The following is a 27,823-nucleotide window of genomic DNA, read 5'->3' as shown; positions in this document are numbered from 1 at the left end:
TTTTGCGCCGGGCCTGGGTTTTTTTCTCATACTTCATGAGCATTGTCCTTTCATCGGAATACGATGGGCCGTATATTAGTAGCAGAATGCCCACTGAGGTTAAACCTGCTATTGAGATTTAATTTTTATCCAATTGTCACTAAGCAGAATTAAGCCCCTGAATGTAGCCTACACCTACAACACATGAATTAATGAATAAGGGAATAAAAAAAAGCTCAATACAATTTGAGACGCTTTATTGTCATTCACAAGTGCATTCACTATCTCACTACAATCTAATATCGATACAAATGCAGAATAACTTTCTTTTATACATTTATTCATACCACATAATGATGTTATAGGAACGAAAGGGCAAACAAGGTTAATTTGATGGAAATATTAATTATATAATTACTCAACACTAAATAAATAACTTAGAAATCTAAAATAAAAACATTATTTTGTTACTTAAATTATTTTAAGTTAAATCGTTAAAATTAACAAAAACACAGTCATCAAAACAATATCTACAATACTACTACTAGATTTTAAGCTCTTTTACAATGGAATGTTTAATTTTGATCTTTACGAATACAAAGCGTGTAAAGTTTTAGCACCACGCAACTTTTTTCACATCACACACCAATAAAAAAATACAAGATTTGATGTAAGGCTCTATCACACAGTCTAAGATGTAATAAATACGTCGGTATTTACTCGATACTCGAATGTCAATATTTATAGGGAAAGTCATTTGCACCGAAATGACCTTTATGCAAATGCCAAAGACTGCGTGAAAATGCCTTAAATTGAATACATACAAGATTAAAAAAAATACAACTCACAATATTCAATCAAACACCATTACTGTCCGAAAAAAACATTTCGGTGACAACAATTTCACACCAAATCAAAGGGAGCAACATTTTGTCAGCAATACTAGCTTAGAAACATTTGTTACTAGAGTCCATGTCTACGAAGATAATAATCATTACATACATTTCAGTTTTAAGTATTATTTAAGGGTAGCATATTTCGAGACAGCTATGGAGGCCTTTGAATAACTTACAAAACTCTAAATTACCGATAAAAATGACGAAGTAATCGAGAATTACATTAAACTGGCTTTGCATAAAAATTTTGTTACCATTTATCCAATTGACTTCCAAAATTTGTATTGGGTATAAAAATTTGTGCTTCGTTTCACAGCCGGTCGACAATCTAAGATACAATGTATATTTTATGAGAAACTTCTATACAATAACAGGTAACTACATAGATAGATACAACTAACATAGTATTGTCTCTAAGAAGGAAAGTCGCTTGACTCATTTTGACATTAGGTATATACAATATTTGTTTGATATGTATCTAAGAATGTTGGCTATTCCAATAAACTTGAATATTGAACGCTAGTAAAAAAACATGCCTTTAAAATTCAAGCGACTTGATTGACTGATAACATTTAATTAAATAAACTTGTTATTCCGCTCAACATAATGACAGATAACACGCATTTTAGTGCAAAAATTGACAGCTCTAAGTTGTTTATAGCATTATCACATTCATGCCAAGGGTCCAGATATCTACAAAGAGCCATAAACACTTAAAGGCCTCGAACTGCTATAGGTTTCGTTGGCGAAACGTCAAACATCTTTGTATGTCATAGAAAATTATACCATAAAAATTGGTAATGGGTATTTGGGGTTTCTATATGATACAGGTCAACCTAAAAGTATCTAGGTACACTATTTTATACTGATAACACGGCAAGACATTACGTATACATACTTCGTTAAGAAATCGAATTACCGAAGCTGAAATTCTACTTCTTTGTAACAAATCTAAATACGCAATTAGCTCTGACGTTAAGTTATATACAATATATATTGTTATATATTAATACAGCTACAGTTATTTGTCGTTTATAATAAGACATATTTGTTTGAAGCTACTCTCCCTGGAACATATCGCCAAAGCATGAAATAATCTCGTAATACTGAAAAGGATGATAATTTTTATACTTTGTGATACGCACCAGTTTATCTCAGAAATATATTCTATTCTTGAGAGGTATTTGCGATAAATTAATTTATAAAACCTTTTTATGCACTAATATTATTAAATTAATATGAATATATTATGTTAAATAATCTGAAATATGAAAACAATGATATGGCAAGACATTGAATGAATACTATAATATAGTATTGAAAAATAATAGCGATAATTATTAAATATAAAAAAAATTGACTCCTTCGCCTGTTTGGCGTCAAACATTTAGGATTTTTGTAATTTTGTGTATTTTATAATAAACGAGAATCAATTAAGTAATCGTAAACTTGTAAATAATTATATTGAATATAATTTAAATATAACTATCGCATGTTTTAGTAAATTAATATTCCGACAGTTAAAGTTAGGCAAGCACAACGCAGTTTTATTCATTAAAAGAATTAAGTACCTATACATAACCCATGACAGATATTTACTCCTCAACGCACAACTGCTCACTTAATAAATAAAAGAAACATCGAATGTATTTTCACTCTACCTCTCTCTGATGATATTTTCGAAATACATTCTTATTTATGTATTTAATGAGCAGTGGTACAAGGCAGCCTTTTGTTACAGTCCATATAGTCATGTTTATGCATGTCTAATTTCTACCAGTAATTATTCTACTACTATAGACAGCTTTGAAAATCGAACAGACCTTTGGTAGAATTCACACATGTCTTTAGTGGAACCGCACCCTATGACTTAGGACCATCATGATTTAGGTGCAATTTTCTACAACATAGCAGAATTTGTGTTTTCACATTCAACATATTGGTGTTAACATTAAATACATTAAAACTTATTAATTGTGTCGTTTTATATACAACTTGATATGACTTCCATTATTTCTAATTCTAAAAGATATTTGGTACTATACCCTACTGTGAAGTATAAGAGTTGCCTTTAAAATAAATGTTTTACTATTGTTATTTTAAGAATACATCAAACTGAGATGCCAGGATCACACAAAGGCTTACTAGAGAGAACATGGGTTTGTGAGGGCATAGCCCCATAGTAAGATAATTTTCTATGTATATAAAAACAATGAAAAAGTATTGGTAGAGTTGATGTAATGATTTTTCAGCAGACATTCATACTGAAATGACTCAAGCTTATAAAAATGCAAGACTGAACTATATACGATAAACTTATAGAGATTTTTTTTCTTGCATCAGTACTTTTGGTTTTTATTTGTAAATATTACAAATTGTTTTTGTCATCAGTCTTCAACGGTAAATCTTTGAATTTTGATCAAATATTTTCGAAAACAATTCAAATTACGAACCTTAAATTGTCTTTGGGTTAAACAGTCAATGTTCTTCGAGACTAACTTTAAAGAACTTATAAAATAATAATACTTAAAATAACTTATGTGACTTGTTTAACTTGATCTTAGTGATAAGATAGATACCACATGTGAATTTGCTGCGATAGAATGGCTTTTGATCAAGAGATACTATAATAGAGCTCTGAATAACTTTTCTTATTCAATATTAGCGATATCTTTTTTTCAAGTTACAGGTAATAATCAGGCAATATAACATTTTTGTGTTATAATAATTCTTCTTTCATGTAGGCTGTATTTTTATAATTATCAAGAATGAAAGAGATGGAAGTAATTTTATCTACCAAGTTTTCATCATAATATGAAAGTGACGTGAAGATTATTGCAAGTTTGTACTCAGAATAGCTGTGTAAGTTTACATATTGTTCAGTTTTATCGATAAATGTAGCAACACTATTTTGTGTGCCACTATTCAGTTGGCACCACTGAATTGGGACAGTGAAGATTATCAAATAGCTACCATACTTTTTGGTAAAAACAAAAGCATTGTATCATTGATATGTATTACTACTACTACTAAGAAAGGTTCATAAATAAACTCATATTATAAATGGAAAACTTTTCTAAACGAGGTTATTGATTAGTTCTAATTGATCCTTAAACATTAATATTACCTGTACACGGTATTTTAATAGATATTTAATTTGGAGGTACTTAGGACTTGATGTCTTTTGTCGTAGAAAAATATTTTTATATCAGACGCTATTTACACCCGTTCCAACCGGTCTACACTAACCAACATTTTTGTATACTTTATAGTCAGACAGTCAATGAGCACTGTGCTCAATTTCGAGACCCCAATCAGTCAGTTACTGTTCTACATTTGAAAAGTAACATCGGCAAAGCTTCGGCTAAATTCGTAACACCGAATACAATTTCGGCGATCACACGATTCGATTAATTATCCACAAACTATACGTTCACGTCGTTGAACGTTTAAAGTTTTAAAATGGAATTGTTTATTACAAAACCGTTCTCGAATCGAATTCAAAACAAAATGTAACCAATTCCAAATTCGAATTAGCACACCAAAAACGTTATTGTATAACGTTTGTACCGTTACATCGTTATGCCGCGTTTTCATGGTTTCGAGCCATTTAGTCTGGCTGTTCTAGCAATAATATTGGTTTTACACAAAGAGCAACAAGTTCATCGAGTTCTGCGAAAACGCGGCTTCACAATCCTCAATAGAGAAGGAAATATAAGGCAGTTCCCGCCTGTCAAACTGGCCTCAATTATGGGCTGCCCTCTTTCCAGACATATAACCCTCCCACCGTTTAGCTGTGTTTATCAATATAGGGTCATTGTCCAATCCTGCTAGTAGGTACAGTTGGTTCACGTGAGTCGCGTGGTAGTCCCACCTGGCTATGTTAGGGCTGACTCCTAGAGTGAAATGCCTAAGGTCATAGAAACTGCCGCTACCTGTGTCGAAGAGTGGGAGAAGGGTCTTGAGTGACGTCATACCGTCGTCGAACATTTTCTTCGCTAGAGAGATGGAGTTTTCTCCTTCAATGATGTGTAGGTCGTATAGACCTAGCAGCGTGTAAATGAAGCCGTTTAGAACGAATAACGGGGGCTTTGTTGGGTATTCTTCGTACCTGTAATGGAAATAAATTTATTTGAATTGATTTCTATTTTTTATTTTGCTTTCTAATTTATTTCTAACTCTGGCTACTTCTTAACTATGGCTACCGTAGTACCGACTCCAGTACATTAAGGTACTTCAATCTGCCAAATATATTAATAGATTTTCACTTTATCTTTGAAGTATAAGGTTTAACGACGGAAATATTGGCATGAGCTGGCGTCTGTAATACTGTCATTAAAATTGTTGTCCTACCTTCAAAGCGTTGTACTTGAAATAATTGGCATCCCCATCTGTTTACAGAAAAGGACTAACGTTATAGGCCAATATACTAACCACACATGTTTGTCCATCCACATGGCCTTGACTCCGCCGGCGTGGCTGGGCACGTCCAGCAGGTACAGCGCCCGCTTGGCGGCCTGCAGGTACGTCATGTCGCCGCTGCGGTAGTACGCGCGGGACAGCAACGAAATCGCGTGACCCTGGCTCATGGCCGAGTGCCTGAAAAGTGTTGGGTAGGTATGGTATATAAAGATATCATAGCTGTGTAATGAACATCACTCTAAACAAAGGCAAACGTAGTGCAATCCAGCATATGCAATAAGGTGTTCGTAACCATCCGCGTTACACACATAAACACCAACCAATGAAAGGGCTGCAAAGAGGACAACTTGATTCGCGGCACCCGCGCATATACCATTTAAAATGAGAAAGTCACTGTGTGTTTTGCAATTTACTTAGCTTTTTTTTCATCCATATGATGGCAGTAGTTCCTCTCAAGTCGTGGTAGAAACCACGGTGGTCATAAGCCAGTGTTATTAGACTCACCAGCCCGGCTTGAGCTCGGCGACGCCTGCCGCCATGCGCCTGCGCACGGGGATGGGCCAGCCGCCGGAGCGGGCACGCTGCGCTCGCACGAGCCAGCGCGCCGCCGCGTAGAACTGCCACATGTGCTCGCTGCTGGACACCGTCGCGTTGTCCAGCGAGCCCGCGCCGCTCAGGATGATGCTGGATATCTGAACAAGTAATTAATGTTAAACTTTATAATACTAACCAAAAAAAGTAAGTAACCAAAACCCCCATTTTATCTCTACAACTCCTCTCAAAGGTCTCCCAAAAAAAAATGTTCTCATTCGCATCGTAATTCTCTCGAAATAATTGAAAAATCAATAAAATAATTAAATTAAATTTTAAATTAGTGGAATGGCATAGAAAGATTTATGATAAGTAGATTACTTGAATCGAGAACATCAAGTATTAAAAACATCTGTTTTATTACAAAACAAATATTTCTTACGCGGTTTTTACCTTAAATTTATTCCTAGGCGACCTCCTCTTGGGTCGGTCCTGCAGCGCCCAGCCCTTCTGCATGTCGATGATGAGGTCCCGCGTGATGCGCCGCCATTGCTGCTCCAGCCCGATGCCGTAGTATATGTGGTCCTCCTAACATCCAGGTAAAATATTACGTCACCAAATAAGAGTCGTCGCCAGTAAGTCTGACACCAGTCTAACCAAGGGGTATTGGGTTTCGCGGGTAACTGGATTGAGGAGGTCAGATAGTCAGTTGCTCCATGTAAAGCACTGGTACTCAGCTGCATCAGGTTAGGCTGGAAGCCGACCCCAACATAGTTGGGAAAAGGCTCGGAGGATGATGATTACGTCAACAAATGCAGTTCATATCAGCATCTTAATCCCTTAGAAGTTTGTTGCTTGTGACAACACAAAAATAATGCATGGTTAGTTATTTAACTTGAACCGTAGTTTGTCTATGACTCAATGGAATGTGCTAACGGAGAGTTATGGCTGAGTCAAACATGCTCCACTTATTTTTATTGACGTATTTGCTCTTGTTGTTTAGGAATTTGACAAGAATCATAATTGGTCATTGTGCATTGTTTTACCATTTGGAAGAAGGCTGTTTTGACAGTAAATAATAGGTACTTCATTAACAATAATAAAATAACTGACCTAATGAGGTCATACAATTGTCTATTCATTATTATTTTTATTTTATTTTTGTCTATCCAACACGATGATAACCTGTTATGACCAATATTCCTGTGTTATCTACCAATATTCTAGGAATAAATTAACCTCGCTTAAAACTCACCTGAGCGGAAATCAACTGCATACTGGTAACATAATGCAGATAAACCGTCTCCTTCTTATCCTTATTCTGCAGAACCACCGTGATCGAAGAGTTGGGCTTCATCTGAACATCCACGCTGAACACGAAGTCTTGGGTCAAGTTCACTTTCAGCCACACCTGGCTGGAAGCGTGCTCTGACGTCGAAAACCTTAAGACATTCGATTGGACAGAAGTATCAAATTCCCGAGCCATGTACGCATCTTTGCTAATAATCCAGTTTTCTAAATGTTTCTCCCCATCGTCTATAATTCTTCTTTTAGGTTCGCTTTCGGTTAAATGCTTGCTGTAGTGGGCTAACCCAAACTGGGCTATCTGGGTTGGGTAGAAGAATCCTCGTGGCTCCCACTGGGTACTGACCGGGACGCCTTCGATCCCGCTGATGCATTTGACCCTGTCCCTCACTTCCACGTTATAATTCTCGAAAGTGGTGAAAGTACCTCGAGGGTCATACTTCTTTTTCGGATGGTATATTTTACCGTAACTATGTGACCATTCGAACTTTTCTGTGTTGTCTGCTGTTGATATTTTTCCGTAAATCTGTGGGGTTTAATGAGATAATACTATAGATAAGAAATATACCATGAATTTATGCTTATTATCAATCAATATTAATTTTAACTATTTTCCTTGTAATCTGTACTAGCTTAGAAAAAATGTATCAATCAATGATTTGGTTATCGCTTAGTCATGTACTTGCGGTTAATGAACCAATTATAGGTAAATATGTATTAAACTATGAATGTTTATCGATGAAAAACTATTTTATACATTTTTTATCAACTGCTGTTTGTTTTGGAGGAAGCATATTATGGCAAACGTTCAAGAATTTATTTTATTTAGATCTCAAACAGTAAACGTCTCTTTAATCGTTTTGCGTAATAAAGATAAGTTTGTCGCGGCTAATGCCGTGTCGACAGTTTATGAGAAGCTGTTTAATGAGGATGGATATCGTCGACTTTCAGTTTACAGTCACATTTTGAGATGTACATTTTTATCGTTTTCATAGACTTCCTGGTTTTGGGATAGTTCTAAGCACCTTACTACTCCACTGTATACTCCCTTATGTACTCTCCTTGCTTATTCCCTTCATTTCTACCCTATTTACACATCCTGTGTACTTCCTATGTACTACCCCTATATACTCCTTTTACTGTCTGTTCCCTAAACTCACCTCGAAGTACTTGTGCACCAGGGAGAAAGGCACGTAGACCTCGTCGCGCTCGCGGTCGCGGCGGCACATCACCGAGTACTCGCCGTTGATGACGCACTCGATCTCGTCGGGCCCGGAGCGCTCCGACAGCGCGTTTGACAGCACTGAACCTACTGGGAGATAGTATTTAGACGTTCAACAGGTAATTTGTCAGGTCTCGGGATATCTAACAGGTAAATTGAGCAAATGCATATCAATATGAACTTTCAAGATCGTTGACCCCAAATCTCTTTACAAGAGGTTGCATCAAATGTTCAAATGGAAGCACTGCCTGCCTGATCTTCATACTGCTACTGTGTAACATTACTATTTTATGTAACGTAATGGAGTATTTAAGTTTTAGTGAGTACTACAAAGTCTAATAGTATAAAAAAAATACATGAAAAGTAGGCGAATTGCACTTTTACAGAATTTTGGAGAAATGCTGAATCCAACTTATATGAAAACTTACTGGGTCTCCGCGAGAGGTCCCCGCAGTGTCCCCAGAAGAGCGTGAAGACGAGCACGGCGGCGCACAGCGCGCCGAGCGCCACGCGCATGTTCATCCGCACCAGCATCATTCCGGCCACCTGGTATACGTACAATCAACACTATGGATGTGTACAGAAAGTAAGTTGGTATCGGGCACAGGTCTGTTCTGGCAACAGTTACAGAAAGCAAGTAGATTGGACAACATGAAGCTCTCTCTTGTATGTAATAAGGACTAAGTAAGAAAACAGCTGAATGCTGATTTTGGATACAGCCAATACAGGTGGGTGCTTGGAGATGTCTCTATTGGGGTGTGAGGGATAGTTAGTTCAGGATGCAGATGGGAATTGTGAAAAGCAGCTGGCATTGAATCAGTAGATTTTGATATGAAAACTTTGTTTGTTTGGTTATAATGGATAAACTCAAAAACTACTGGATTGATTTTAAATTTTCACCATTATCTGCGAGTAACATAGGCTACATTTTATCCCGGTGCGGACAGTAGCTCAAACGGGATGCGGGTGAAACTGCGGGAAAACGGCTAGTATACTATAAGCCTATTCATTTGACTCAATTCTTTCACTCACATTGTTATTTGATCATAATAAATCGAAGTAAATGCATTATAAAATTAAAATAAGAGAAACAGCACTAAATAAAAGATGGTATGGTGTTACCATATTTATAGGTTTTATTACATACTGCAAAAAGCATTGCTGTGATTAAGTATTTATGCTTATCTGTATAAATAATAAATAAATTATTACACTAAGAAAAAACCCAGAACAAATTATTTTTGGAAATTAGCTCATTAATATTGCAGTGATAACCCGGAGTTACTTACAAAAACAATCAAAGGAGAATGATGTCATTGGTCTATAAACTCTGATAGTGTACCTAAAGTCTTTAATATATTTTGTATGAATGAAACATGCACATAAATAATTAAATGCACTTCATTTAAAATTCATAGCAGGAGAACACTGGACTTTTATAGCACGGCGCGCGAATGCGACATGCAAAAGAACCTAAAAGCAAAAGGCTGTAAAAAGAAAACAAAGCAAAAATCTAAATATAACTTCGAAGTACCTGTCCCTACCGTCCGGAATTTGCGTGGGTGGCCCAAAGCAAACTACCTCTATTAACGCTATAAAAGAACAGATTTCCCTCCTAACTCTTTAATTCACTACCGTGCTACTAACTGCATAAGTTAACAGTATTTTTATACAAATACTTACTTTGTACACAGCAGTGACATTCCATCCGTTCTTTAAATACGTGAAGTGAATCACACGGATATTTCTCATAAGAACTATCACATCACAAATAGTCGAGGCGCGGAACTAAATATTTGTATGGAAATATAACTTTTCTAAATATTTACACTGGAATGATTATTTTGAGAAAGTAATAAATCGGCCGAGACGGCTCTCCTCCGATTGCAGCTGACTTCTGACACTTTTGACAGTCCGTTTGACAACTGACGATAGTTGTGGAATCGTTCGGAAATTAATTCTGTCTGTTTACTATACTAGCTCCACAACTCTAAAATTCTTGACCACAAAAAACCATGTAACAATTTAAATGATCAATTAAAATTAAATTAATAATTTAAAGTTTTATCATGCCTTGGAGAGTGAGTTATTTCTGTAGCTTAGTCTTCCAATACGTTTCCTGTTATAACATACAAAGGCCTGCTTCTTTATTTTTGGGACAATCACTTCAATTCAAGCCCCCTTATAACTAAAAGTATATGAGAGTATTTAAGTACTAACCGAGGTACCTGCCTAAAGGTAGATAGAAAATCCCACAGAACAGTGTCTCAACAGTTTTCCAATTTTTTTTTTTATTGCGCTTAATAAACATTTTAGATGAATAAATTGCACAAGATAGGATTAGTTCGAATTAGTTAATTTTTTATTTGAACTTTGCAGCCGGCAGTTAATATGACGAGCGAGGTAATTTAATGAAAACTAAAACAAAATCAGGTATCATGTTCATGTTTAACAAGGTATCCTATTAGGAGTGAGGCGCTCGACTTTTGACACGATTTCATGGCAGCCAAACTTCGGGACACTAATACGGCTTCTGGCCGCAAATGGGTTTATCCCTAATACGATTTCGCTCCTCCGACTAGACGCGACTAATCGGATTACCGTGGTCGCGTGACATCCACCTATTGCTTGATTGGTTGCCACCACACACGATCTTATTCATACGAAAGTATTGCGAGATGGACGAACTGTTCCTACCTACAACTTTATTATTTATTTTTCAACCTGGAATATCGTTAGGCTTTTATGTAGGTATCAGAAATTAGGTCAGGCCTACGTCCAGCTCTAGATCGAGATTGAATGATCTAATTTAAGGCACGAAGGTAATTTGATTGATTGAAAGATTGAGGCCAATTAGCGCGACTGAGTTGCAGTCGTCTTTTTAATTCAATTAATTTTTTAAGGGTTCCTATCCCATAGGGTAAAACGGGACCCTATACACTGTCTTTTCTGTCCGTCTGTTAACAGGCTTTATCTCTTGAACCATTGTGTAAATACATATTACTATAGAGACTCAAATATATGTGTAACAAAACTGCCAAAATCCGTTATAAGCGACATTGACAATGGTACGGAACCCTTAATGCTTCTTACGATTCGCGCTTGGGTTTTAATATGTACGTAAAAATTGTCACGTGTAGATATTTTATGTCATATAAGAGCAACATTTCTGGGAAGATGTTTGCTTTTAAGTACGGTTCGTTACAGCTTGCTGTAGTGTACAGCACAATAGGTATAGCGCGTTATCTGTGCATGTTATCTAAATAGTGCAATCAGTGCACGTATGTGGAGTGTATCAGGGGCAGGCGGGCAGGCGGGCAGGTCGCATCCGAGCGATCGCTAACTCGCTCCATTGGAAGCGGCGAGGGAAGCGAGGGAAGCGGGTCAGTGTGCGCGGCAACTGGGTCAGGGCGGATGCACCACCGCGGCCGCGCTCGGCTACGCTCGGCGGCGCTCGGCTGGCTCCGGCGGCGCATGCGCGCGGCCCCCATCGATCGCCGCCCACGCGGCGCAGCGCCGCTCAAGTGCTCCGCGAGTCGCGACGCGAGTCCCGGGCTTGGCCCTCAACGATGGCGGCGTGAGCGCGCGCCGCCCGCGGCCTCCGGCGGACATGCCGCGATGGCCAGAGAGGTAACCGCGACTTGCCCGGCGTCCTCCGCCGCCTCCGCCCTCTTATGTAACCGGTGATCGGCGACACGCCCGGAGACATGGTGACTATCACCGCTCGCCGCACGCCCCGCGCTCGCTGACCCGCATAGCCGCGCCGCACCGTGCCTCGCTTGACCCTCGTACCGCTCCCTCGGCTCGGCCTCCCGTCACATACCGACCCCTAGCGATCTTAGCGTAGAGCCTCCGTCCCAGTGCATCGCAGTGGTACCTAGTGGTGAAGAATGTGTGTTATGTCTAGTTATGTATTGCGGCGGGGATCTGCCCCGATGTCGGGGGCACGTCAGCGTACGTACGGCAGTGCCGCAGCCGGCGTCCCCTTCGCTCGCGTGTCGTGCCCATGCACCCGTCTCGCTCGCTCTGCCGTACCAGGGCACTGCACATGCAGCCTGCAATATTCACGATCAGTGCCAGCTCACGGTGTCCTACGGGAGGAATCCTTTGATATGAACATGACATGAAATCAATACATTCCTGTCACACCAGCTCCATGCCCGTACCCTATGTGATTTATAGTCTACACATACTGTGATCATACCTACGTGGACATGGTAGATGAATATTATCTAAAAGTGTAAAATAAGTAGTTATTTTAGCAAATACTGATGCTACCATTGGTTGAGCACATGCGTAGCGCACTCGTAGCAGGTCGTAGCAGGTCGTAGCATCTCCGTAGCATACCACTGTAGCATTGCGTAGTCTTTAGATAGTCAAATTGTGTATAGAGATAGGTATCGATCGTGTTTAAAAATACGTTTTTTAATACTTATAGTTTATATAAATACATACTACCTCTACAGTGCATGTTATATATACCAATATACCTTTATTTATATTTATAAGTACCTATTTAAAGTTATTTTATAAGTACCTAGTATATTCTAAATCAGTGCACAATACACTAACACCAAGTTACCAATATCAAATAATTACAATCAATATAAATACATTAGTACACATTTACACAATACTATACTTATATCTATTTATTTGCTGATTGTACTAAGATAATATTGAACGAGTATATGATAAAAACTCAGTTTCACCTTGCTGCACTCAATCATTATTTCAATGGGTGAACGTTTGTCTGCTTACTTCTTTTGTTAACGTTACTTATTCAAATTGTAAAGCACAGCATAGAAAACCTTTTCTGTAACATTTTCTGGGTTGAACATCATCAGAACTACATCGAAAATTGTTCAGTATAAAAGTAGGCTCTTTAGTAGCACTTTTGATATTAAATTACACTTAATACTACAACAATACAATATGCTAAAACATTATGACACATATTTATGTAAAGTTTTACACTTTAGATTATCCCTATAATATAACATTAGGTACATCACCACACCGAAATTGATTTTATAGACAAAAATAAAACACAAACTTTAACAAACCTCAACTTATAAAATATATTTATATGATATTCTTATATACCATCTTTGAGATCTAAATAAAATTCTATAAATATATAAATAGTTACTGTTCTATAAATAGTTACTTACTAGTAACTATTTTGATAAATCTGTTGGCAATTTTTTATCCAACTACTGGCAATATCCAAAATTGTAACACTTTCTTCAATACCTTTAAATGACACAATTAACACTAAACTTGTAGAAGAAATAAAACTCTAAAAATAACATCGTAATTAAATTGCAAAGAAATCTTCAGGATCTTACTTAATACATACCATTATAAACCGCATACCTAGGTAAATAGGTACTATCATGGTTACCTCCCTTTTGTCTTACTATGGTTTACAACCCCCAAAGATATTCCCCTAATTTTATCATTTGGACCGCAGCTGATAGAAATACTTAAGAAATTTCTCTTAGCCACGAGAAATATTTATCAAAAGTCTAGGCTTTTCCTCACTACAGTTTAGGGTTTAAATTCTGTTGTTAAAAGGTTGGTGCCACTCAGCAGAAAGTCTGCCGGTTGTCGGTAAGTGCTGTCAAAGTTTGCTTGCCATGTCACTTGTTTCAGCTTTAACTTTCAGGTACAGTTTCCGAAAACACAAAATGTTTATTATATTAATATTTTTTTTATTATAAAAACATTTTTTAATACGTTCTTATTAAGAATGTTTTCAAAAACTTTATAATACAAAAATAAGAGAACTTTTTCGCGGTAAATAAAATTATCTAAATTGTTCATCTTAAAATTGCAAAATGGAATCAAAGATGCCTTTGATTCGATTTCAATCAGCCCTTTTTTGAACAGATTTCTCGTCTGTGTTAAAGCATCAGTGAAAATAAGGTAGAGCGTAAGGTACATAGCAATACCTACATACCTTGGCACATACCACAAGAATTGAATTAATTATTAAAGTGGCCACTAAAAATAAAACTAAAAATATAATATCGCTATATTTAGAGCACAAAGCTTGGCAGAAAGATAAGTACAATCTTCGTTCATCTTCATTTAAAGTCCGCCGCAGGACGGATTTAATTTTTCTTATCAGGATCTTCGCTAAATAATATTTTATCGCTCGTTTTCCGTTGGAAAATTTGTACGAAAATACAATATTATTTTTAGCTGGTAATTTGTCTTCGGATGTTTTGCTAAGTAAATACTGAGGAGCATTATACTTTGTTCTCGGTTTGGGGTTCTCTTGATGTAGTATGAAACTTTAAATAAGTTTACAAAAATCATGTTCATGACCAAGCACCTCCAGTAGGTATAGGTTGGTTAACCTAAACATTTGTTCAACTGACTTTTTTAAAAGTAATCTCTCCTAAACTTACTAAACGATTCAAACGGAGACTTAATTACAGTGAAATTAATAACTTTCATATTACACACTATCTTTATAGAAAAACACAGATAATCTAGTCGATGAGCAGAAATATGATACATCGATAAATTATTAACTTTATCCATACATTTTCGAAAAGCCAACAACAATTCCAAGAACACAATAATCCTATATTCAAATATGTATAACTAACGCAGGCATTCCAAAATCCTCTAAAATCGATTCCCAGGCGGCGGGCTCACTGGAGATCCTTTTAATTCCTTCGTTTAAGCATTAATCTCCTCATAAAGTCCCCTTCCCAAGGATTTTTGAGGAGGACAGAGAAACCAGCCTTGCTTTAAATTAAAATGATGTGAAATCAATGATTATTATCAGTTTTATGTCAGCCAGTGATCGCGCGCCGTTATTAAATGGACTTCTGAAAGTATTTTAATTTAAGACGCGATCTGTCTATGCTGACTGCTGGCTATGGACGCCAACTTGGAACTGTCTCACAACCATTTTCAAGATATTTTAAGTGAATAATTGAATTAGTTCTGGAAAGATCAAAGTAATGTGTGTCGGTAGTATTTTTATGTTTCCCACAGAATTACAAACAAGATCTCTCTACCAAAGCAATGAAAGAGCTTAGCTGTAGGTCACATTAATAATTTTATACCGTTTTCGAATTAAACAAACAATAGTTTATAATGCCACATGGAATTTGTGAGAATAACTTTTTAGGATCTAGGAGTATTTTCACAGACTATGCTATTTCAAATATACGTGAATACATAATTGTATTCGATATTCATGTTTATCCACATGTACTACATAAATTACTTATGCAAAAGTTGCCTGTCTGAAGTCTAACAATAGCAAGATCTATTAAAAACACAATGAACCATTAACATCCACTACTTTCCTACTCACATCTTTGTAACATCTCATTCCTTGTCGCCATCTCACCGACAGCATCCCTATAAGAGTGGAACTTGTAAAAATAAACGGTTCACACGACGCCGTCTCCCCCTAGCTGCTCATTTGCACCCCCATGGGGGGAGGAGTCATAAACTGTTGCAGTTTATGTCCCCCACCCCCGACCCTCCTAATTTGTCTAATTACGAAAGAAATCGGACTTGTTTTAATAGATGAATGGATGTTTGTCAGACTGACATTGTTGATCCTATTTATTAATATTGTTAATGTGTTTTTGTGGGTTTAGTTAGATGTTTGTTCCTCAATAAAGCGTATACGTATCACATAGATTGAGGTTCAACTGAGAACATAACACTTTATATCAGAGTACGGGTACCTACTAATTCCCTCGGGACGCGATTGCAACCATGGACTGAAGCTATGGTGACAAAGAACCTTATTGAAATGTGTAGGTAGCTTTTACCCATAGTGCAGCCTGTGATACAAACAAAAAGCATCGCTTCTCATGAATAATTGCTCTCTGGCTACAAAGTTGCAACGTTTGATGACAGGAATAATTTTGGATAGAACACAGTCTTATTGAAGAAAAAAACCGAAAAAGCCTGAAGTGCGAACCCTCGAGTTTCATATTGTTGAGATGTTTGAAACCAAAGTTGTTTGTGTAATAATTTTCACTGTCACATAAATACTTCACTAGACCATTGAAAATGAATCCATTGGAGGTTTGGAGGTTTTAAGTTTATTATATCTTTAACTTTGCAAAAGATTATACTTTATGGTTTATCTTTGACACTATGATTAAATAAACGTATGGAATCTTTTCTTTTTAAAAATTACATAATACTAGCTTCACTGGTTTCCCCCGCGTCTCGTGGGATCTACTTCGAGCACACTGATCAAAAGTAGCCTACAGCCTTCCTTGATAAATGAGTTATCAAATACTAAATAATTTTTAACATTGTTCCCTAGATTAGCGCGTTCAAGTAAATAAACCAATAAACAAACTGATTAACTTTATAACATTAGCATAAATTCTAGAAACGAAATGCTAATCGAACAGTCAAAATCAATGTATAAATCTAAGTCAACAATACCTCCGCCTCGTAATTGGGCAAATATATGACTGTTTTTATAGCAGTACTATTAAAGTAACCAAAGCCACTGACTCACCTATCATACCTACACACTTGTCGAAGCGAGCCCACACAGAGATGCTGTCGGTAAATGTCAAACATATATCAAGTTAAGGTCACAACCAGCACATGTTTGGGTAACCCGAGCGATCGAGTGTGTCCGCCGTGGGCTGGCTGTAGGTGTCCATACCTTGCGGGATTTAACACAATAACACTGCTTTTAAGATAATTATAAGTGGGTTGTTGAGAGCAAGTTTTCGTCTTTAGTAAATTTTGTGAGCCGTAACATTACCTTTAGAATATACTACCTTCTTTCCTTGGTTTCGCTCGCTTCATGTGGAAACCACACGACTGGCTAAGTCTTCTTTGATAAAGTCCATTTAAGATAAGTCTATTTACGATAAGTCAAATGGATAATGCCATTTAACACTGCAAAAATATTTCAAATCAGTCATGTAGTTCCTGAAATGGCACATTTTAACAAATGATCAAAATCTTCAACTTAATAGTACGACTATCGATCTTTTTGTGATTTGTGTGTGGGAAACCAACCCACGATCATAAGCAATCTTAATATTTAAATCCTAAATCACAATCTTATTCTGATCTCTAAATTGAATACTAATTAAAACGTTAACATTTACTTTATACTTTGCACTTATGTATTATATTATAAACCATCGGTAAATCGAAACTAAACTCGGTAAAAATAATAAAAAGAAAACAAGAGATAATTAATTACAACTGTCACTACCAAAAGACAGTTTAAAATTAAAGATTTCCTCAGCTATTTATCCAAAACAACCAACCCAATGCTAGGTTATGCAAATCCATAAACAGAGGGTCTGTTGAAGCCGGAAGGTCAAGCGAGTGAACCTTCAGCGCCAACAGAGCCTCGACTCGAAGCTATTTCAGAGGCTCGGCCTTGGACCACTTGTGTCACTCATGTGGAACTTTAGAACAGATTCTGTTTTTATTATAAAGAATATTTTGATTCTTTTTGGTGTCGTTTTATAAGTTGAGAAGTAGTTGATTTTCACGATTCCAAGGCTGTAAAGAGCCCATCGGATTTATTTTCTAATATGTCGTAAATGCTTGAAAATAAAAAATTAAGTATATACGCTGTTGCATTGCGAGCCTCTTTTTTGAGGAAGTCGGTTAAAAACTCACAGTTAGACAGTTACTGAAGAATTACTGAGTATTGCGGCAGCTAAGTTTTGAAGGCAGATAGCAAGGGCTCTTAAGAAAAACTACATATCAAGTTCCGTAGCACTTACGAAAGACGCGAGTATTTAAAATTCAGTGCCATTTAAAATTCAAACTTATCGGTATTTAATTTATCTAACGGTTAAGAGTCAATTTACTACTTTGAACGATTTTTTTTTATAGGTAGGGGATACATAAATGGAGATGACATAACTTGGCACAAGATGTAATTACCGCCATACACCGCACTAACTAAGCAAAACAAAGTTTCCTATAATTTGAATAAACAGCACCAAACAGACATACATGAAATCAAGGATTATTCAAATGCTTGTGATTCCCAGAAATTTTAATTCCGTCTTCCATACATTTTCCAGTGTTGTTTGCTTACATAAACCTATAGAACCTTTAAAAGCTTGAAAATTAGAAAGCTGAAAGTCACGGTATGACATTCACGTTAACGTGACAGTTCACGTGGGCCGTAACGCCGTAACTCCCCCGTAATTACGGTTAATCCGACGTTATTAACGCGTGTAACGTGCACGTCACGTTATTGTTACGCTTTCGTTATATTACTATTATTAAAAAAAAACAAATTCAACTCTTCGACTGCATTAAAAGTCGTAGGACAGTTAATTTATCTTAAGTCTTTACATAATTACGTTATATTAATAAATATTTATATTTATTTTAACTTTACATGATCATACATTCATCACTATAAATCCAAATACACGTTGTGTTAAATCAATAACAATAACGCTACGTACATTCGTAGCCGCGTAGCACCGTAGCAGCGTAGCGTCGTAGCAGTGTCGTAGACATGTGATATTGGTCAGCATTCGAGATGCCTATCGGGTAAGGGTAACGTCAGGTTATCGATATTCCTGCTACTGAGATTATGGAGGTCCGACTACATATATTTTGCTACAGTTTATATATTTGCTACGAAGCCTACGGGGCTACGGATCTCGTAGCATTAACTGCTGATTGTCAGAACACTGTGTTTTTTGTTATTAATATTTTAAATTGTTGATTTATTGCTAGCACTATCTAAAAGTATAATGAATTACATGAAAACAGCAATGTGACTCATTCGAAAGTAACTGTAAAATTGGTCATAAATTGTAAGTCATATCTATCAACTTATCTAGTACCGATATTTTATGACCCTACGTAGCCATTTGGCGTTATTTCTAGCTTGTACTTGTGTTCTGACATCCAACACTACGCGTGACCTATTTACCGCTCAGCCTTCTCAACTAAATATATTGTACGTTTGAAAAAGGGGCTTGTATTCGATGTTACGAAAAGTGCATCATCGGCATCGCTAATTTCAAGATCTTACGGCATCAAGAGATTACGGGTGAGCGCTGCAGTGGTGCGGGGTGCGGGTGGCGGGGTGCGCGCGGGGGTGGGCCGCGGGGTGGGGCGGGGCGGGGCGGCGCGACCCGGTCACGTCGCGCGCCCAGTGCGGCCGCGGCGCTCCGCCGGCGCGCACGGCGCCGCCCGCACACCGCACATATAACCTCTATGCGCGCCGCGATATCCTCACTACAACACTACAGTGTCACTACATATTACACCTTATTTTTAATATTCATATTTGTTGTGCTGCTGCTCCATTCACTTTTTTACCTACCAGTGAGTGCGTGAAGGAAAAATGATAGTCGAAATACAGGAGGTATGTTTGTGAGAGCCGCTGCTATCGAGGGGTCGCATAACGTATCGTAATGGGATGACACGGTCGCGCCCCCACCTACTCTAATGGATTTTTCACGAGCCCAAACATGTAGGTAGGACGTTGCACCGGACGCAGCGGTCGGTCAGGCTCAACTAGAACATATTGTAACAATTTGATTGTAACTCAAAAATAATTTCAGCGTATTATTTGATGCACAGTTAGCGAGCGGAGCACTCGATGGTAATATCGTGCGAATACTTGAGACGAAACTTTTTTAATGGCTCACAAGTTTAGAAGTCCCAGTCTAGATTAAAGATCGTGCAGGGCGGTGATGTCAGTGGGTCAACGCACAGTGCGTGCGGGGCGCGGGGGGCGGGGAGCGGGCCGCGGGGGCGAGCGGGGGGCGGCGCCCGCGGGGGAGGGGTGGAGGTCGCTCGGGCGTTGCACCGCTGCAGCCAGTGCAGGCGCTACGGACGACCGCTACGCACTACAAACGTAGCGGGCTACGCCGTAGCCCCTGGGGCGTAGCATAGTTTTTACTATTTTACTGTATGACGAAATTAAATTATTATATGTAACGGATGATGAGTTTAGTGCTGTTATAGTTCGATTAATTAACAAATCCCAATTAATATAGATGAATCTCAGTCAATTGATGGATTTATCCAATTTACATTCAATTGTAAGAGCTGCTTATGAATCAATAGTATATTATGAGTACATATGACAGTTAAAGTATGGGTTATACTAAAATAATGGAATCAAATGGTATGTATAGAAACCTATTAACAATTTAAACACAACTGTTCATTAATTTAAATGATTGAATTTACCTTTAACCTACTTATCTCCGGCCAAGAATTTACAACTGATTCCTAAAAAGTTTATTTTATGATATGTAGTTTGATGATATTTTGTAAATTTTCAGGAGGTCAGAGGAAAGAGGCCTTTCAAGATATGGGACAGTTCAAGGAACGTGAGGAAGGGGCTGGTGGTGACTAGCTTCGAGGAGTTGCTCCACAGAGGTCAGTACCCGCCAGGTCACCCCGGTGATGCACAGCCTCCGCGGGGAGGGGGAAGGACCTCGCCTACTTTCTACTAATATTAGGTCACTAAATGTTTTACAGATAATGTACTGCAGTTTCATGGGTACTTTCAGTGTTAGTGTAGTGACTAGCAATTGATTGATTGGTGATTGAATCTGATGGCGATTGATTGTTGATTGAAAGTTATTTTGTTAATATGTTTGACGTATATTTTTTTTTTCGTGTCGTGTTTATCAAATAATTTTGCTGCTCCTTTTTATGGTTAATGATTTTGGAATTTTAGTGGCAATATATTATGGTGGTTTTTATCTCAATTTTAAGTTTCATCAACGTAGTCTACATGTGTCTTTACAATTTATTAATATTTTTTTAAACGAGTTCTCTTATGGTTTGATACAAAATCATCTGTTGCTTGCGACTTTATCCGCATAAACTTATTATATTGCAATCAAAAAAACAAAACGAAAGTTTCTCTGCTTTTATGGCTGAGAGGTTGATAATGTTTCCAGAATTATAGCTTAAGTATACAAAAGAGTGCAAATACTTAATATATATTTCAATGGCTATTCAAAAACGCAAAATGTAGCCATGATTAAATCAATATGTACATAAAATAATATATAACTCAGCCTGTAACGCTATATCATGTAAATGGCTTTTTATTCAAATCCACACTGGTGTTTTATAACACGTAGCTGATGTGGTAGAAACTTCTTTGGAACTTGGAATGTTTTATGAATAGAAGTAAGACAACTATCTAGAATTTACCAATAGCTAGAAAGTGTCATATTTTCATTCGCGGTACGTCCTCTGCTGTACGTAGACTTTCTCATTTATTAAACCTTAAATTACGCAAATCACATATTGACACAAAAGCAACGAAAAAACTAATTATACTTGCTTCTAAAAACGAGACAAGAATGAACGTTCTATAATCTCTATGTAAAAGAAGCAAAACAAAAAAACGCCATGTAGAATATTGTGTTATCTGTTAACCGAGTTATCCGGTTTGATCGTCAATTAGCAGCCGGGCAGGCGAGCCGGTCAGCGCGTCACCCGGCTCGCTGCTCCCGGCTGACCTGGTTCCGACTACCCTCAGTTAGGCTGCATACAGTGGACGGGTAGGTCGTGTTGAACGATTGGGGAAGGTTTAGTGATTGAATAATTGTTGGAAGGTGATAGTTTTCAGGTGATTTATAAAATATTCCGATTAGGTAATTCTGTCAATGGTAATTGCATATTCTCTTTTGAACTGAATGTGCTTTTCGTAAATTGTCAAGTCAAAATTTTTCTTCTGGGAAAGTAGAAACTTATACAAGCTATGTTTCTACAACTTTAAGTCAAGGCTACACGGATCATTCGATTTTCATTGACTCCGCAATTAGCATATGCTTTGCAAAACTATTGTACTGAGCGACATACAACATTGATGAATTTACCTAAGTAGCAGTCAATTTATTATGAAATTAACAGCAGATATTTGTTATTGCGCAGGTAAGGAGAAGCTATCAGTAGCTGCGAGCGAGCCGGTGCGGCTGGTGCTGGAGAGCGACGGCACGCAGGTGGAGGACGGCGAGTACTGGCGCACGCTCCCGCCCAACACTGTGCTGCTGCTGCTGCGCCCCGGGGAGCGCTGGTACCCCACCGGCGTCGACGTCATCAAGGCTGGTCAGTACCTACACTCAGTCATATCCGATCACTCAACACGTGCCGAAACAGACGGTTAAAACTTTCTCCTCTGTCTATTCCAGCAATATCGGCAATACCAAAGATAGTATGCGAAACTATTCACGCACTCGAGTTGCACGATGAGACGCCTTCATGGAAGATCATGGACAACAAGGGGCGCGTCACGGTGGTGCTGCACTGGGACCAGCGGCCGCAGGCGTCGCCGGCCGCGCGCTCTCCCTCGCGCCAGCCCAAGCCCGACCGGCGGCCATCGCTCGTCATCCAGACGTCACTGGACCGGCCTGCGCCCGCGCCGCCGCACATCACCGTCGTGAACCACGACGAGCCGGGGCCGGCGCCGCGCCGCCTGTCGCGCGCGCCCGGCTCGCTGGAGCAGCCGGGCGGCGTGCACGTGCACACGGCCGACTGCCGCGCCGCCGCCTCGCCCGCGCCGCTCGCGCGCCCGCCGCCCGACGAGTGCGACTTCCACTGCTGCGCGCTGCACGAGGAGGGCCGCCGCATCGCCGTGCACAAGAGCGTCGCCACCTCGCCCATCCAGGACGCGCAGCCGCGCGCCTCGCCGCAGGGCCGCCCCAAGGGACACGTGCGCTTCCTCGACGCCGAGTCCGCGCGCCGCGGCGACCGAGACTCCTCAGAGAGCGAGACCGAGAACACCCTCGTCGAGGACGAGGCGGTCACCTCCGAGAAGTTTCTCTTGCTGATCGACCAGCTCAGCGTCGACCAGAAGCGGCATCTCACCATCAAAGACATCGGTATCATCCTCGAGCGGCTCAGCTCCAAGATCCTGGACGTGGAGCGGCTAGACCGCGAGTCGGAGTCGGACGACTGCTACAACTGGACGATAAAGGCGACGATCAGGGGAGACGCGCTGCGGGAACTGGGCGTCATTTACAACGGCAACTACTATGCGATCAGCGAACACCCGGGCTACCGGGAGGAGAACGAGGAGGCCGGAGACGAGGGTGAGGAAGAAGAGGAGGAAGATCGACTCTGATCGGGCCTGTGCGGCGCCGCCGTGCCCGCCGCCGCCGCCGCCGTGCGCACCGCGCTGTGCCGCATCGCCGCGCGCTGACCGGCGCCGCCGCACGCCCGCAAGCAATATATTGGTTACTAAGGTTACGTCGAGCCGGCGACTCGCGGCCCGCACCACGCCGGCCGCGATGCTCACCAACGATCGCCCGCCGAAGTGAATAATTAGAGACTTATATATGAAATTTGTCGCGGCCCCGCCTCGCGCTGACCCGCTCGTGGCAGTCGGCAGTGCGGGGTCGTACCCTAGTTAATAAATAGCGGAATTATTGTAAGTAAAACTGACTTCCTATCGATTTCTAAGGTGATTACTTAAGTGTAAGCCGGTCGCGTGGCGAGGGCCGCCGCCTCGCTCGCATAGCGTACTGTGTATTATAATTATGCGTCACCGGAACACAACACCCGCACAAATGTTTATCATCGAGGTTATTGTCAATGTTCTTAGGTAAATAATAACTCATAGGTGTGCGCTCGCCGCCGCCGCTCCCGTTCGTATCGTACCGCATTTGTTTCGTCCCCGCGCGGCGTCTGTCGCGCGGCTGCACATACTTCACTCAAATTTGGCCTAATGTTGGGGAATAAGTTTCTGTATAAACTCATCATCATCATCGATGCATCCCGTAGACGACAAGTCTAAACTAAAACACCAGAGTGTGAGACTCAAAAACAATAATTGATAGCGTTGTAGTGTGTGTGAGGACGGGTTGAGAAGGCTGCGTGTCGCTCGCACACTGAGGAACTTGCTCATATATTCAGTTAAGTTGTTGTGTCGAGGACGCAGGACGGCCGCGTCCCGGCACTAGCACGCAACTCGTCGCTGGACTCCAGTCGCGTCGCTGGCTCGCCTCAGAGCGACACTTCCAAAATAGCTATGACGATGTTTCAGAGAGAGCCAAACATTAATAGATATATTAAAATTATTATAATTAATAAAATTGAATGTTAAAAATAAAAATGGTTGTATCTAAAATACGAATATACCTACCGTCATGCGTCAGTCATCTTGCTACATGGGTATTGGTAGTCGGTAAGTTGATTCTTGTATTTATTAGCTATATGGTATCGTAGTATTACTGTATAATGTTTTTAATTTTTGTATAGTACGGAGGTCGTGGTGGTCACGCATTAATGTATAATATAAACAAAACAATGTGGTTTCATAAGTTTTACAGCCGGGAGGCTCTCATATTGTATAGTTATTTAAGGTGTAATATTAACGATTATTATTGGATATTACTGAAGGAGTAGGTGAGCCCGCGCTCCCGTGGCGGCGACAGTTCGCCTCACCTGTTTGTGGGCGGGGATCGCGGATGCGCGAGCTTTTTGGAACGTCTTTGAAACGAATCTCTGTCGAATGGAAACATAATGAACAAACTGTGATTGCTAACGGTATTTTACATAAACGTCGAATTAGCTAATAGTACTCTCATTGTGTCCCAAATCGCTCGTGGGCCCACTGTCCGAACACGATACTATCATATTTGTCATCACATTCCTTTCTGAACGGTCCGTAAGGTCCCGTTTGAGATGCATTCCTAATTTGACTATTTCTCAACGATCAGTATAATTATATGTATATTATGAACCTATTTTCGTGATCCGAAAATAAAAATTTTGATGTTTTAATACATTATTGGATAATATTTGATTTTAAAGTTTGATATTGTGACTTGTCCTAAAGTTACTTAATTTTCAATTTACTATCGCTATTAAAGTTTAGGGAAGCTGTAAGTTTCGTTAAAAAAAAGTTTCATAAAATAAGTGGCCGGGTTTAGAGGTGTCAGGTAACTCCGACGAGTTCATGTCCTCGTGTTCTGTGGCACTTACATTTTATGAGGAAGCGCCACAGCCAGGAGGCTTGTATCCACTACTGTGCGAGTGTTCTCCACCTCATGCTGTAAACTGACGACAAATGTCATACATTTTGTCGTCGTCACAAGTTTACAGCGTGGCGTCGAGAGCTAGTGGTTATTCACTTGAAGTTTTATAAGGTAATACTGAGAGTTAAATGTTCAGTGTCGAATGACTGCGATTTTCTTACGTTGGTTCTGTCTGAAGAGGATTTGGTAAAACAATGTTTTGGGACAGGCGACACACTGAGGACTGTTTGTTTTATAGGACATGCTTACCAGCCCAGAGGGGCGTACCAACTGGTTCATACACTCTAATGGTGGTTTGATAAATGATAATAATGGTCCGCGAGTCGGCAGCGTGTCGCCTGGCTGAGACCTGAGCCAGTCGCGCATGTGTGCGTCCTACTTAGATTACTTTCAATAATTATATGTTTGTTTGTACAGCTAATGGTGAGTCTATGGAGTTACGGTTCGTTACGCACACGATATTATATCTAGATAAAACGTTCCGTTTTAATATTTTTATGTGTATAGGAGTAATGATAAATTGTAAAAATTGGTTTGTGACGCGTATGATCCGCGGTTGACATTTGGGAGGAGAGGGCTAAGCGACGCAACTCAACTCGACGGCAGCTTTTCAATTTACGAGAGTGATGTTTTTTAATGAAAGAATAATTGAATGTAAGTTGCGTTGCTTATCACTTCGATCGTTGTGAACAATGATATTGTTGCATTGTCCATTCAACAGTGGCATCAAAATCATTATAATTCAATTACTACCAGTTTTTTGTGTAAGACAGCAACTGTAATTTTGGAAAGTGTTAGTTCAAAAGTCGTGTCGAGTGGTTGAAGTATTTGTGAAGTGTTGACGAATAGAAATAGTAATGATGGTTCAATAAGATAGTTACGAGAATCTTGTTAGTAATTGAATTATAGACTTGCATGCCGGTAGAGCACTCGTTGCCTCGTGGTGCAGATAATAGTTCCATGACTGAAATAATATTAAGTATATCATCTCTAACTGTTGGACTCGCAAGTAACAATATTGTATCTGGGGACCGAGCACGGCTATCCATGCGATTTTGTGGAAAATACGAATTAAATATTGAATATTGCTGTAATCATTTTATTTAAAGCAAATATTCAATAAAACAAAATCAGCCCGCTGGTCCTCAGTAATACTTCCCAAATTGTATTTCATTCGAAATATACATACCTAAATAATGATTAGATAACTAATAATATATAAACGATAACAGGATTTTCGAAAAACACTTTTCGAACCTCGTTTTTATAGACGAATAAAATAGTAATGTCATTGTTTTTTTTTAATGTCAGTCATAAAGTTGGGTATTGATTTGTAGCATTTTCTTGTAATCCAATATAAAAAAGATCTTTTAGGATCGCTGTAGATGCCAACGTTATACTTAATAACGTTGCCCTAAGATTAACTTCAAATATATAAAAAATATTCCTCGCATAGGAAACCTGTGAAACCCAAACGTGGAATTGATATATAGCAGTGAGGGGTACAGTCTGTCTGTGGTCTACAAGCAACTGTTACAACTCAGTACACAGCTCAACACGCAGTGAACACTCGGCAAATACAAATACGTAAAATAATGAATGTTAGTTATTCATACACTATATAGCACTTAGGGGACTCGTTTTAAAGTTACGTGCCAAATCGTTCTTCTTTTACAATCCCACCGTAGAACTCTAACTTCGACGTCACGCTGTAAGAAGTAACGTCGCAGAACAACCATCTCTTACGAACAATTCAATAATGTAGAGTAACGTAATCTACAGTGTGACGTCGGGGACTCGTGGTAGAGTTTTATATAAAAGTCGAATAAAACATAAAAGTAGCGAGTTTCGATAATAGGCTACTAAGGACTGGTGCCATAGAATATGCTATAAGAATTGTTGTTTTACAAAGTGCCAATTTATGAGTTGTAAGTAATATTAGTTAAGTTAGATATGGCACGTACAAACCTTTTTTAAACACATTCTAAACTGTATTTTGAAGTTTGAGTACTTTGACAAGGTATACTTAAAGGAGCAAAGCCAGCTTTTGGCAAAAATCGTTATTAATGGGACTGAGAATATCCATCCTTGCTATGCAATATAATTATTAAAAAAGTCATTGTAAGAAAGAATTTTCTAAATACGAAGATGGACGATGCTCTCACTTCAAAATAAAGTTATTCAACCCCGAATCGAACCAGGCACTGGCAAAGTTCACGTGACATACGTACATACGTAACCCGAGAACAATTATTTTTGTATTCACTCGACGATCGTGAGACAGATACCGGCTTCTGTTCAACACTCGATAATTACCCAAAAACTTCACTGCCACTAATTTAAAAATAAAAATATTGGAAACGAATAACTGGTGTGCTTTATTATTTACTACTATTGACCCTGTACAAGAATTTGTACCTCTCGCAAATTTCATCGTACATACCCTATCCTAT

General features: G+C 39.1%; 2 protein-coding genes across 5 annotated transcripts; one reads left to right on the top strand and one right to left on the bottom strand.

The window, feature by feature from the left end:
* Positions 1-219: 219 nt before the first annotated feature.
* On the bottom strand, positions 220-10,278 carry LOC110374867 (D-glucuronyl C5-epimerase). Its single transcript, XM_021332767.3, has 8 exons — positions 10,039-10,278; positions 8,784-8,901; positions 8,294-8,445; positions 7,084-7,659; positions 6,282-6,416; positions 5,802-5,989; positions 5,310-5,474; positions 220-4,986 (listed from the first exon to the last, which is right to left on the bottom strand). The coding sequence occupies exons 1-8, from the start codon at positions 10,105-10,107 to the stop codon at positions 4,620-4,622; spliced, it is 1,770 nt and encodes a 589-aa protein (XP_021188442.2). The 5' UTR covers positions 10,108-10,278; the 3' UTR covers positions 220-4,619.
* Positions 10,279-11,826: 1,548 nt separating this feature from the next.
* LOC110374872 (uncharacterized) lies at positions 11,827-27,738 on the top strand. Of its 4 annotated transcripts, none has more exons than XM_049839056.2 (4): positions 11,827-11,985; positions 20,655-20,751; positions 22,267-22,440; positions 22,524-27,738. In XM_049839056.2, exons 1-4 carry the CDS (start codon positions 11,830-11,832, stop codon positions 23,453-23,455), a joined length of 1,359 nt encoding a protein of 452 aa, XP_049695013.1. In that variant the 5' UTR covers positions 11,827-11,829; the 3' UTR covers positions 23,456-27,738. The 4 variants fall into 4 exon arrangements, with proteins under 4 accessions (XP_049695013.1, XP_049695014.1, XP_021188452.2 ...); XM_049839057.2 differs by having other exon boundaries at positions 11,836-12,065; XM_021332777.3 differs by lacking the exon at positions 11,827-11,985 and adding an exon at positions 19,526-19,726.
* Positions 27,739-27,823: the final 85 nt, after the last annotated feature.

Source organism: Helicoverpa armigera, chromosome 9 (genome assembly GCF_030705265.1).
Source record: "Helicoverpa armigera isolate CAAS_96S chromosome 9, ASM3070526v1, whole genome shotgun sequence".
Taxonomy (NCBI): Eukaryota; Metazoa; Arthropoda; class Insecta; order Lepidoptera; family Noctuidae; genus Helicoverpa; species Helicoverpa armigera.
The sequence above is the reverse complement of the archived record's forward strand: the minus strand, read 5'-3'. Positions and strand labels throughout refer to the sequence as shown.

Coding starts and splice junctions, on each gene's coding strand:
- LOC110374872 (XM_049839056.2), top strand. CDS start 11,830: ATGCGCGCGGCCCCCATCGATCGCCGCCCACGCGGCGCAGCGCCGCTC. Junction 20,752..22,266: donor CGAGGAGTTGCTCCACAGAG/GTCAGTACCCGC, acceptor GTTATTGCGCAG/GTAAGGAGAAGCTATCAGTA. Junction 22,441..22,523: donor CGTCGACGTCATCAAGGCTG/GTCAGTACCTAC, acceptor TGTCTATTCCAG/CAATATCGGCAATACCAAAG.
- LOC110374867 (XM_021332767.3), bottom strand. CDS start 10,107: ATGAGAAATATCCGTGTGATTCACTTCACGTATTTAAAGAACGGATGG. Junction 7,660..8,293: donor TGGTGCACAAGTACTTCGAG/GTGAGTTTAGGG, acceptor TAAACCCCACAG/ATTTACGGAAAAATATCAAC. Junction 4,987..5,309: donor TGGATGGACAAACATGTGTG/GTTAGTATATTG, acceptor TTTCCATTACAG/GTACGAAGAATACCCAACAA.